This window comes from Cryptotermes secundus, unplaced genomic scaffold (assembly GCF_002891405.2).
Source record: "Cryptotermes secundus unplaced genomic scaffold, Csec_1.0 scaffold557, whole genome shotgun sequence".
Taxonomy (NCBI): domain Eukaryota; kingdom Metazoa; phylum Arthropoda; class Insecta; order Blattodea; family Kalotermitidae; genus Cryptotermes; species Cryptotermes secundus.
The window spans coordinates 979494-993562 of NW_019735564.1; the positions used below are offsets into that span (position 1 = coordinate 979494).

Here is a 14069-nt window from a genome sequence, read left to right on the forward strand (position 1 = left end):
ATCTTGGTCTTCGTCTTCTAAACCACCTACCGCAATACATTAAAGAGATACCAGCATTATGTAAATTTAAAATTACTTTGAAAACATTTCTATTAAAACATTGCTTTTATAGCATAGATGAGTTCCTCTCCTATGTGGACAAGACTTAGTTCACATTAGGATCATATAATAATTTGAAAGTAAGAACAATTGAGCTTAGCTTAACACACACTAGGAGTGTATACTGCGTAACTCTCTTCTTGCAGGAAACAAGACACCATGTGCTGGAGAAAACACAGCAGGGACTATGGGATATGGAGCCGAGGCGGTGGGAGTGGTGCTGCTAGAAACCAGTGTATCTGGGAGGTCTTGTGACCGGCCAATTCGATCAAGGTTTTCCGTGGTTTTCCTTGGTCCCAGAGCAAATGCTGAGTTGGTACCCAAATTCCACGTTGCACTGCATGCTTCACATGCAGCCCCCCCAATAGTAACATTATGAAACTTATTATACCATAACTACACAAGAATGACATGTCTTATATCATGTATAATGATCCATGGATACGAAATAAATGATATGAAATGAAATGAAGTTTATCAATCAGCTATTCATGTAGGTTCTAACTGGCTGACCATGAACCAAACTAATAAATACTTTGAGGTTAGTATTCTGCAGAATGCAATTTATATATACAAGTTAGACAAAATAATAGAAACACAACAGATACTAGATTCTAAAGGGTTCTAATAGTGTTGTATTGCCTGTAGTTTCGAGTTGCATGTCTAAAAGTGGTCGATAAATCCAATCATCCAATCCAGAACTTGTCCTATAAGTCACGCACAACCCCAAATCGTAACAATATATATGCTAAGTAACACTAGAATAATGCAGCATATTCTATTTTCAAATCTTTATACTTCTTCCTGGCAAGAACATACAATGAGTGGGTTTGAGAACAGGATGCCATAAAGTAACAGTGGTCTGTAGAAAACTACATAGTGCATAATAATAATAATAATTTGTACTCTTCACCAATTTCAGGTCATCAAATCATACAGAAAAAAAGGAACTGGGTGGGGAATACAGTGCACTTGGGAAAGATGAGATATTAATACAGAAACTGGATCTGAAACCGTGATGGTAGGAGAAAGCTTATGAGACCTAGGCATATGCATGGGAGGATAATATAAAAGTAGATTTTAAAAAGTAGGATACAAAGGTGTGGGCTAGATTCATAAGGATCAGCATAGAAACTAGCATCAGTGTCTTGTGAACATGGTACTGAACCTTCAGGTTCAACAGGTATTAACAAATTTCTTACCCATTTGAGCAACTATTATCTAGGAAGAAAAACTGTGTTCTATAGTCAGTTGGTCACAGAGTTATACTTCTTTCTTGTAGTACAGTCTGCCAGCTTTTTCATATTCTCTGCTGGCAATAAGAAGGTTAAATTCCTGCAACAGCTGTTGTAAATCCAACTCACCAAGGAGTAATTGGCTAGGAAGCCCTTTGCTGTCAGCATGTTGCTGGTCTGCATGTGGATAAGTAGCTGGTTACCAGTTGATGTGAAGTTGTTGAAATCTGGTAGGCTGTTACCACAGTCAGAAAACAGCAATGTGCTATTGGTACTGTTCCCATCGTAAACCTGAAAACATGACACACATCATATATGTCAAGGATGGCTGCAGATATACTCATCCAGGAACTGTAACAGACCAATACGAATGAGAATTAAATTTTCCAGACAACATATTTGTATGAGCCTGCCACATCTAATTTCATTGAAACTTCATACATGGTTTTGGAGCTGAAAAATGCAGGCAGAAATGTGATGTTCATCTGAGGAATCTTCATCCTCATTAACTGTGTATAATATTCAAAGCAAATTATTAATAATGCAAAGCTATATACAGTTCTCAGAATTACTGGATTTTCGGACTTTGTTCATCATCCAGTGTTCTAAGCACTAGAAAACACAACATTTTGGAAACTATCTGTTTCTATCCTCTGGTAAGACAGGAGACACCTACTCTGTTGGGTCCATTATAAAAAACTAACCTCAATCGCTGGACAATAGATACAGTTTCCAAAACGTTGTGATTTCTAGTTTTTAGAATACTGGATGACAGACAAAGTCTGAAAACAAAGTAGTTCTTCATGTTATACATCACTGCCAGAACCCTTCAGAATCTACTACATATGTTTGTTTCGTCTAGATTACCAAGGTTTTCTCGCAGTCCTGTGCTTACCTTCACAAAGTTGTCTACACAGTGCAGCATGCGGTTCATGTCAAAGTCAATGAATGCAAACCAGATGACATAGTTTTTATCAACCTCTATCAGCCAACGACAGTCTAGGTTCTTATCGTAATTGTCAGGGTAGTTGGGAGAGTGGATACTACCCTTTGGGACAGTGAATTTTCCTCCACACTCTGCAACAAAAAATACAGAAGGATATCAAAGAATTGCTATTATACAATTTGCAAATTCAGAAAGTATGGTACCCCTGATACTTGAATGATACAGGGAAAATGTTAACACAGGCATCATAATATTAAGGACTGAGGTTCTTATAGCTGTGAGTATGAAGAGCAATATCTCCTGGGATGTAATGGTGTGTAGTCTGGTAGAAGTTTTCCAGTGTTTCAAAGGTACAGACGACCTCCATCTTCAGGTTTGAAGTTCATGCCCAGCAGGCAGCAAGTAGACATGTTGCTTGCTTTGCTTACTCTTAGGCCCTGACAATGGATGCAGTACATTCTTCTGAAATTTGAGTACATTTCTGCTGTTGTTACATCCTGGAAGATAGTACTCTTTAAAGAATCTTTCTTTATGTGCACACTCAAATAAAGTGTTATCATAATCCTGCAAGTGTCTCATCATACAGAAAATATAAATAATATAAAATAAGAATACATGAAATATTCATCTCATATGATTCTGCTACTTGCATCTGAAACAGCTCAACACTTTTCCAGCAGACTACACAGAAGGGCATCATTTCTATCCCTTGTACTGTTGATAAATCATACAGTCTGATGTTTTCTAATGTTATGTCATTCAAAAGGATGTGTCAGCTGAGCTGGCACCCTTATCACTTCATGATTATTAGCAGCTTGAAGTAGGCTATTTATGGCTCAAAACAATACATGCAGATCATTCCTGACTCCCTATTTGACTCATAAAGATTCACACAAAGCAACTGATAATGTAGATTTGCTCCTTATTTCTGTCTGTAACTTCCACTTGCATGAAACATGGCTTTGCATAGCAGAGTTATAGAAGCTAATGATATTTTTCCTATTATATGCAGATACTCTTCTGTATGTGTCTTATGATGAGGAGCATGAAACCGACACTATGGTCAATTATGCTATCACAAATAATGTGGGTACACATTCATAACCAGGTCTCTAGTTTTTATGAATGACAGAGGGACAATGTAGATTATGACAAAAGTAGGGAATCAGATCAAATATGGTGCTGCTGTAGCTTTTAAATTGAGCACATTCTAATGCATTCTTTGTGTACAAGACCCAGAACAGAAACAGAAAAATAAAATATAAAAAGTTATTGCATTGGTTAGCAACGTCTCGGATTTCCGAAACAAAGAACCCAAGTGAATGCAACTGTGATGAAATGTAGGAGGCAGAAAAGGAACCAACTCTAAGGATGTTTAAACAGAACAGCCCAGAGATGTTGTCCAGGAATATCAGTCCTGTTCAGTTTGAGTAAATTGCTGCTGACCTTTGCCAGCACAGTCATCCTTGGTTTCAGGACCAATGGGACCCATGACCAAGTTTCTGTTCATTCCAAGACCATTTATGTGTTTGGAAATAAGTGCCTAGTCTTCAATGAGAGGATAGGTTGTTCTTTCTGAGCAGGCACTAAGTTTCTTACTCTGTAATTCAGCATGCGTATACAAACACTGACTAGTCCCACTTATCCTCCTTATAAAATTTTGGCATGAACCACACAGAAAAAAGCATTTCCAACTGTTCCTGTATTAATCCGTGCATATCCATTGCTCCATGAATGTGATTACTCAGCCACTGTGCAACAGTGGACATCTTGTATGACTCCACTATTCTGACTTTCAGGCATCATATTATAGATTGTAAGATGACTTTTTTTTTTGTCCCACATGTTGCATATATCTGAAACTCTTTGTCAGGCCTTTAATTTCATATCTTCTTTGATGTACAACATAAAATTTTGCCTTCATATTATTATTTAAATTTAGGTGTTGCAGCACACAATAACATAACTTTTAATTATACCCATTTTTTAATATCTTGCATCCAATTTTGGTTTTATTGAAACATAAATATAGCTTCATTTAATTCTGTCTTTTTATCACTTCCATCTTGAACTCATGTTTCAGGCAACAAATTTTCCACAACAGATATCTCAGACACTCTGAAGTTAAATTTATGAATTCAAGTAAAAAGCAACTAGATTCATGTTCACTTTTCAAATAACCTAGTCTTTATATTTCAAGCAGTTACCAGCAGTAAAGGTAAAGTTGTCCTTGTGTTAAAGAAGAACATGCCATGAAGACTTAAGAGGAAGAGGCTGAATAGTTCCATAAATTCTTAAACTAACCACTAGGTGGAGGTGGGTGGTTAACTTTACATGCCAGCTGCATTACCCCCAGGGAAGAAAAAACCTCCAGTACCCATTAGACAGGAGGTTGGCCTGGTCAAAGAGAAAAATCTATTCCCCCACTTGGAACCAAATCCACATTGTTCAGTCCATGGACATATTGATAACTGTATTTACTGAAAACTTATATAACTCATAACTACAAGTAATTACAACACTATCATTAATGTATACACTTAACAAATAACTATAGTATGTGCTGTTTCAGTCTGTTACAGTCTTCGCTTGACATTGCTCAGTTATGGTTTGGAACAATGGAGAATCTTCTGCTCTCGTGTTTACGTCATTGCCAGCTGGCTACTGTCTCTCAATTAACTCTTGATGGCAAATGTCACGGCCACAAATGACCCATAATGGCAACTTGTGGCATCACTAGCCATCATTATCTAATTACAGGCTCTCCAAAGTAAGAATCAGAGTTACTTTACAACTGGCAGTTTATCACCAATCAGTTCATTTTGGCACCAAGCCCCTTGAGGTTCAGTCTTTGCATAACATCATCTCTGACAACAGGACAGGTTTATCTCTTAACAGGCTTTGTCTTTGTCAAGTGTACGTATCGCACATATAGCAAAGGTCTACATGGTTATGGGGAATGCCTTCTCTTCCCAGGAAGTGGCCAGTCTGATAAAAGTGATAATTTTGAATGAAGAACCTCTTATGGGGTTTGAGATGTGTCTCTGAGAGCAGATTCACAACCATTGTTAAGTCTTGGAGCTGTTTACTGAGCTAAAAGTGCGGCTTCCATATCCCATTTGCATTAAATGATATGACTTTCAGTGGTCTATGAAATCTAGCAGCCATTTTGATTCATTAAGTTAAGTACCAGTTTTGTAATGACCATTATTTTGTCTTTTTCTGACATAGCTTCACTGAACTCTGTCATGATCTGTTGCACTACAGTAGAGATTTTTAACCTTTAAACGCCGGACTTCGAAATAGTGGTAAGCTTGAGCTGGCCGGAGTTTATTTAAATGCCCGCTGCTGGTGCTCGCTTAAATGCCCGTTGCTACTCTGCGTTTAAATGTCCGTTCCTGTTAGGCGCTTAATCAATTTTAAGCGTTGTGTTTAAAAATGCTGTATCTAGCTCAATTTTTATGATAAATGGATGGAATTAACTTTGTTTATATCAGTGTCGCATATTATAACGGAAGATTTGAAATTTTTAATACAAAGTGTTATACTCTATTTTCAATTTCTTGTGTTTTAATTTTGATGCATACTGCAAAACTGGTTTCCCAGTTCTTCACAGAGTTGTTCTGAATTATAAATTAATTTCTGTTTGTATCACTTGACAAATTTTAGCAGTCCGTGGTGTCATAAAACAGATGGAAGCAATAAAATCATTTGGTCTTCTGCTAGCACTGCTTACACCCTTCGGATTTTCGAATCTTTGACTGAATGTCAGAAGAATGAAAGAATGGCTATTCAAGAGAAAGCTAGAGGGGTCCCTTCTTCAGCGCTAAGACCTTCCATTACAGCTGCAAAAGCTTATTGCCCTTTCTATTTGAATGAACAGACAGATGCATCATGGCTGAGATACAGAGCGCGATCTGTTTTGTGTGCGTTCATAGTCAAATTGAATACTGTAGTTTCATTTGAACCTATATATACATCAAGCAGGTAACAACAAAAAAGGTATGTACATCGAATTTTACAATATATTTTTAACATACCTATCTGCAGAATCTGCAATAAAATTACTGGATCGTGGATCAGTTTTGGCATAACTCATACGTATATTTTTATTTGCTGTTGTTCAGTTAGGTATTATTTTAATTCCTCTATTAGGGTTTTACTCAAGTCTGTCTGGTAATTACGACATTTAAAAATAAATATTTAGGACTGTGCATGCATTTCTACTAGCGGTGTGCGCGCGCGATTCCACTAGAGGAGTTTAAATGCCTGACTGGCCAAAACGGGGTACTTTGGCCACGATGACCTTACTCATGGCTGGCACAAACAGGGCACTTCGGCACTTAAAGGTTAACGTGTCATTGTTGAAATGGGAGTCTGTACTGAGAGACCACATCTCTGAATTTCTTGTTGTGACAGATGCTGCTGCACAGGGGACTGCAAGCTTTTCCCATATGTCTGCATTGCCTGTGGTTGCTGGTGTTGCGTGTCTTAACACAGTGCAGCTGTGTAGGGCTGCTCTGGTGAGGTGAGCTAAGAAAGAACGTCCTCCAAGAGAATCCCTTGGGAGCTCATTTTGCTCTTCTCCTCTGAAGATCGCATATGAAACACCATGTTGCCTAGCAAGGGCATGCTTGTTTATTGACCCCTTTGCACACAACGGGCAATGTCTAAATAGTCATGTCACAATACTGACTGAGCTATGCTGACACCAAAGTAGACACAAAAAATTTAGTGCGAGAGCTTTTACAGAACTGACCTTTGGATCACATCACTCCTGTTTTGTCTGCAGGCTTCATACATTCTCAGATATGCACCACGTCACAGTAAAATGGTTTTCATTTTGCTTTATCTCAGTAAATATGTAATAATATCAACTATCTTCCATTCTTTTGGCAATATCTTGACACAAGCATGAAGTATGAATTTTAAAGAGACAGAAATGAATCTGTGCAAGATGTGAGATGCTTACAGCTGTGAATATGAAGAATACTGTCTTCTGGAATGTGACACAGTGTAGCGCATTAGAAGAAAAACGTTATGGAGGAACTTACTGAGTCAATCTTCAGGGCAGAAGAATTCTCTTCTCTCCTCCACACTGAAGATGAAAGCATAAGATTCCCTTGAAACACTAATATCTTTTAAGAGACTACACAGAATCACTTCACAGACGACAGAAAATTTTCAAAGGCAAATCTCTGTATCCACCTTTCAATCTTCAAAAACAACTGTGACAAAATATATTCTATATGATAATGACTTCAAATGTAATGCCATATAGTACTGTGGCATGCCACCCAGAAGCCAGAATATCTGAGTCACAGAGGGCATCCACTGTTAGGCAATGGCTTGGTACCCATGGTTCTGTATTGCTGTCGGGCTGACAATGAAACAGGTTCATGCAATAACACATATGAATACATAACAGATCGAATACATAACAGATGTTACCACACAAGTGAAGTTCCCGCGGCAACAAACACACCAGTGACCGGCGCATAGAACAGGTGAAATGGAACCGTTGAGGAAGGTGTCTTCTAGTCCGTCTGACAGTAGAATATAAGAGACCAGACCAAAACAGATCAGAGACAGAGAACAGAGGAGAACTGAGAAGAGGTCAGAACAGATCAGAGGCAAATGGATCTGATCAGTGCAGAAGAAACCAGCTCAGCTAAGAACCAGAAGACGACACGGTAGTCAGGTTGTATCATCTGGAAGACGTTATTTCAGAGTGATTGCAATTATTATTGTAAATAACTTATTCAATAAACAATTTCATCTAATCAGGAACCCATTAATTTCTTGTTGAATTATCAGGAAACATGACAAAACTGGTGTCAGAAGTGGTCTGATTATGATAAAATCACTGGAATTACGACTGCATCGAGCATTATACTGCCACACGACTGAGTCACAGGAGATGATGGAATCCTGCTGGCCCCGTAACACTCCTTCCAAGAGTTAGATGATGGCCAAAAAGAGATGATGGGCTACCAGTAAAAGGCAGGGCAGATATGAAAGAAATGAGAGCTGGCCAAGAACAGATGATGCAACAGCTTCTGGCCAGCCAGAGAAGAACAGACATAAAAATACATGAAATAAGAGAATAAATACACTCCATCCAGTCTGAGTTCAAGGATGGCCAAAAAGAGATGATTACCTGCCAAGAAAAGATGGAGGCACATCTGGAATGGGAAGAACCAACCTCAGTGAACATGGAGTATGAGGCAGCACAACGAGAAGTCCCTAAGGAAGAAGCAACAGTGATGCCGGTGGGAGGACCAAGGAAGTGGCGAAGGGACCAAAATCTGGCAGTAGGATGCCTCCAGAAACCAAAGGAGATGACGTGGGAAAAGTGTGGATCCTGGAAGAGACTGACCGTCACCGGCAGAGGGATGAAGTGTCATGTGAAAGAGGCACAGCAGAAGGGAAATTTTGTCAGGAGAAGCTGGAACAGGGACAATGTGGTAGTAGGAACCTCGAAAGGATGGATGCTCGGGAGGAGACAAGGGGCGCAACAGCAATGTAACAGAGGAATAGGGATTGAGACCTTCAGGAAGACGACTGGACTCGAAATAACAAAGCAAATTGCCAGATCTCCTGTGAGATTACAAAAAAATCAAATTTTGGACACTGTGGAGGGGTTGACCCCCTCCAAAACTGAAAAATACAGAAAACAGAGCAGGAGCCAGCAATGTAGAAGCAACAGCCTCCACCGCTAGAGAGAGAGAGTGAGAAGAAACCTTTGGATGATGATGAGAATCTAAACCAACTGGAACTCTACCATGGAGCTGCTCGGGATAAGCACCCTTAAGGAGGGAGCAGATGTAGTGTTTGGAAAATGAACACCACAAAAAAAAGAAAGAACATCTTACAAGATGTTGCAAGCACAGCCCTCGGGAAAGAAAGGTGACATGCCATTAGGCTGTCTGGGACGAACAGCCTTAAGGAGGGAGCAATGTGGCATGGCACCTAAAAGCCAGAATATCTGAGTCACAGTGGGCGTCCATTGTTAGGCAACGGCTCGGTATCCATGGTTCTGTATCGCTATCAGAGTGACAATGAAACTGGTTCACGCAACAACTCATACAAATACATAACAGGCGTTACCACACAAGTGAAAAACCGGAACTAGTGAATTTCCAGCGGCAAAGAATACACCAGCGACTGGTACATAGTACATGTGAAATAGAATCGTTGAAGAAGGTATCTTCTAGTCTGTCCAACAGTAGGAAATAAGAGACCAGACGAGAACAGAGGAGAATTGAGAAGAGGTCAGAACAGATCAGAGGCGAATGGAGCTGAGAGCAGAAGAAACCAGCTCAGCTAAGAACCAGAAGACAACAGACTAGTCAGGTTGCATCATCTGGAAGATGTTATTTCAGAGTGATTGTAACTGTAATTGTAAACGACTTATCCAATAAACAGCTTCATCTAATCCAGAACACATTAACTTCTTGTCGTGTCACCAGGAGACGTGACAGTACCTTGGGCATACACAAGAGGACAATGAATAAGTTTTTTTAATCACGTATGATAAGACTGACTGGTTATATACAAGAAACCAGATGACAGAGAGGATAACAGGTTGTGATTCAGAGGTGCAGTGTTGATGAACTTACTTGAGTTCACTGTTCTGTAAGAGGCACTAAATCCTTTTCCACTATACGTGATGTCACTTTTGAATCTCACAAATATGGAGTTGCCACTGGATGTCAGCACCTCTCTGTCAGAAGTGTGACACATCTGCAAGAGTTGCGGACCTGAGTCATCTGTTCCCGAGTAGACCTGCAAGATACCACTATAAATAGTAACTGGCACATTCACCTGAATTTAAGATGGCATTGTTTCTGCTAACATACGTTAGAGAATAATCTGAGCTACCTTACATAAACAACCTAACAACTATCAGCAATTATTACAGTATAAGCACTCAGTCCAGTATATAAAAAATAATAAAGCTCTGAAATAAGGAAATCATACTCAAGACAAAAAGGAAAGAAATTAAACAAAACCACTAGAAGAATAAATACAAAAAGGAACTACTGTTCTTCTTACCACTGTCTATGTGAACAAAGACTTCTCTTAAATCAGAGGTAAGTCATATCACAGCTTAGGTAAGCTTCATGTGTAACACAACTTTAGAGACAGACGTTTTTAACTATTCAATGTATGTTGCTTATCTGTACATACAATGAAACACCTATATAAGATTTCTTTTGGGAGGGTTGAATTTGAAACTACAATGACAAAAATCTTAAATGAAAGACTGACAACGCTGAGATTATTTACTTAAGTTCCTTGAAACTGAAAAAGGAATAAGGGAAAACTTGGAGCTGAGCCCTTCTTGGGACGCTGCCACTTGTGTAGCTACTCAAGAACTTCCCAGTATTTTATGGAACCAGAATGTTCATTACTGTGTTCACATGAGCCCTCCACTGGTCCCTATCCTGAACCAGATCAATCCAATCCATACCATCCCATCCTATCTCTCTAAGATCCATTTTAATATTGTCCACCCACCTACGCCTTGGTCTTCCCTGTGGTCTCTTTCCTTCTGGCTTTCCCACCAATATCCTATATGCATTGCTCGTCTCCCCCATTCGTGCTACATGACCTGCCCACCTCATCCTCCTTGACTTGATCATTCTAATTATACTTGGAGAAGAGTACAAGTTATGAAGCTCCTCATTATGCAATTTTCTCCAACCTCCTGTCACTTCATCTCTCTTCGGTCCAAATATTCTACTCAGCACCCTGTTCTCAAACACCATCAGTCTATGTTCCTCCCTCAATGTCAGAGACCAAGTTTCACACCCATACAGAACCACAGGCAAAATTATAGTTTTGTATAATTTAATTTTTATGTTTTTAGACAGCAGACAAGAAGACAAAAGGTTCTGGACTGAATGGTAGCAAGCATTGCCTGAGTTCAGTCTCCTCTTAATATCCTCCTGAAACAGGTTTTGATATGTTACAGTCATTCCCAAATATCTGAACTATGTCACATTTTCAAAACATCTGTTACCTATCTTTATGTCATAATTTTGCCCGGCATTCTGGTGACTATACAGCAACATATACTAGGTTCCCTCTGTGTTTACTTCTAGACCAACCTCCTTACTAGCGTCAATTAAAGTTCGTGTGTTTTTCTTCATGGTATCTCCATTATCACCCCATAGATTCACATCATCAGCATAGACCAACATCTGATGTGTCCAATTTAATTTCAGTCCTACCTGGTTTTCCTGGACCTACCTAATGGAATATTTTACAGCTAANTTTTGATATGTTACAGTCATTCCCAAATATCTGAGCTATGTCACATTTTCAAAACATCTGTTACCTATATTTATGTCATAATTTTGCCCGGCATTCTGGTGACTATACAGCAACATATACTAGGTTCCCTCTGTGTTTACTTCTAGACCAACCTCCCTACTAGCGTCAATTAAAGTTCGTGTGTTTTTCTTCATGGTATCTCCATTATCACCCCATAGATTCACATCATCAGCATAGACCAACATCTGATATGTCCAATTTAATTTCAGTCATACCTGGTTTTCCTGGACCTACCTAATGGAATATTTTACAGCTAAGTTAAAACACAGTGGCAATAAAGCATCTCCTTGTTTTAGACCATTCTGGATAGGGATATTATCAGACAAATATTTACCTATATGGACTTTACAATACGTTTTGCTTAAAAATTATTTAATCAGCCTAACTAGTTTCATGGGTACCCCAAACTCATTTAGAATATTGTACAATACTTCCCTAACCGAATCATAGGCCTTCTTGAAGTCTACCTGATGTACTGTCTCATTGTACTCCCATTTATTCTCCTGTATCTGATGAATGCAAAAGACCTGATTAGTAGCTGATTTGTTATGATGAAATCCACCCTGATCATCCCCAATACTTTCATCTATGTATGGACTTAAACTTGGGAGAAGAACATTGGATAACATTTTGTATGAAGTTGACTGCAGTGACATCACACAATAATTACTGAAGTCAGATTTATCACCCTTCTTGCGAACTAGTACAATAATTGACTCCTTCCACTGATCAGGCAATTCTCCCTTATTGCAATCACAACCTGGTGATTTATACCTTTTCAATTTTGCAATAGCAATTTCAACCTCAAAAGTGTTAGAATCAAGTACTAATGGCTCAGTTGTATGTATTTTTAACCGCCTAACATCACTGACCCTATGTACTTTCAATAACTGAAAGCAGTTCTTCCACCTATTCAAAATGTTGTGGGAATCTGTAAGCAGATCATGATTTTCATCTTTCACTAAGTTACTTCTAGGTTGGTAACCCCTCTTAAAGTCATTTATTCCTCTATACAGGTCTCTAACGTGCTTCTTCTTACTGTTCATTGCAAGCTCAACAATTCTTTCAGATATTACCTCTTTCTATTCCTCAAATGCCTGCTGGTTTCACGTTTTATACTGTCCAGATTATAACCATTTATTTTGCTTGAATTCTGTAACCACTAAAATTTGGCTTATTTCCTTTGGTCTTATAATTTTTTGCATCCTTCACCAAACCATGACTTATCCTTCCTAAATTCATAACAACCTAGACTTTCTTTGGCAGAAATTTCAATATTTTCTGTAATAGTTTTGAGTCGTTGTTTACATTCCCTACAGAATGGACAATACTTCGTAAGATGAGGCACCAACTAAACAATTAACATTAATTTACTACATCTACATCACGAGCCTTCTATACAATTTATACAAACAAAATATAGAATATTCCAATCTGTCCATGGGAATGCAACGAAATTACAAAACCAACAACTGATTCGATGATATAAAACATCAATCTAAGAATTTTATTCTTGTTTTATACTATAACTTCTGTTTTATTTAATCTGATTTTTGTATTTTTATGTCAAGTGTTTCATGTAATTAATAGTATTGTATCAAATTTACTAGTACTGCAGTTCAGTGGTGTATATATGTTAACTGTGTATTTGCCTGATGATGGCTATTGATAGTCGAAACATGTAGCAGAGTACTAGTCACTGATCATGATATTTCTTGTGTTGTGACAGTTGTAATAAAGAGGTAGTATAAGCCAAAGATGGTAAAAGATGTCTGGAACGAACAGGAAAAACACGACTGAAGGGGAGAAAGGAAGAAAAAAAAAAGAAGAATTTTAACTCTTGTATCTGATACAAGCCATGATATTTATGATGATATTAAAATTTTATCGGTCATAAAAAGGTCTGCATGCCCTTCTTATCAATCATGTAGTGCCTTACTATTCCTCAGCTCTAAAATGCACAGAAGTGAAGTTTCTGAAGGCATAACATCCTTCTGATTCTTTTAGTTAGTAAACTCACAGTCAGAGAATCAAGGAAACAGTTTGGAGCATTATGCATGCTGAAGTCCTTGATAGTCAGCTCCACACTCTGGCCCCAGTCCACTATAACTGTCCACTCACACACTGTGTTAATAGGATAACCTCGAGGATAATCAGGTGATGTAAACCCTCCAGAAGGTTTCCTCAGGATTCCACCACAGCCTGTCAAAAATCAACATATTATATAGACATCAGCATGATAAGAACATAATACTCCTTTGCCAAATACAGAAGCTGACTCCTGGAAAAGGACAAACTGAGGAAAACCATGTACAATTTGAGGTTCTCACAACAGTGGTTATGAAGAATTCTATCTTCTGGGATATAATGCATTGTTGTCCACTGAGAGTCAACAAGCACTTTGAAAGCATATGTCACGTCCACCTTCAGGGTTCAAAATAAGCTAG

The 14069-nt window shown here is 38.5% G+C and overlaps 1 protein-coding gene across 3 annotated transcripts in view; it reads right to left on the bottom strand.

Annotated features, from left to right (window-relative positions):
• The window catches only part of LOC111869610 (cubilin), a 253251-nt gene that overhangs the window by 138279 nt on the left and 100903 nt on the right, over positions 1-14069 (bottom strand). For all 3 annotated transcript variants that reach the window (XM_033753496.1, XM_023861259.2, XM_023861260.2), the window contains exons 30-33: positions 13643-13824; positions 9903-10068; positions 2230-2411; positions 1464-1625 (exon numbers count right to left, since the gene is read on the bottom strand). In XM_033753496.1, coding sequence (XP_033609387.1) covers positions 1464-1625; positions 2230-2411; positions 9903-10068; positions 13643-13824 — 692 coding nt within the window. The remainder of the gene's footprint in view (positions 1-1463; positions 1626-2229; positions 2412-9902; positions 10069-13642; positions 13825-14069) is intronic.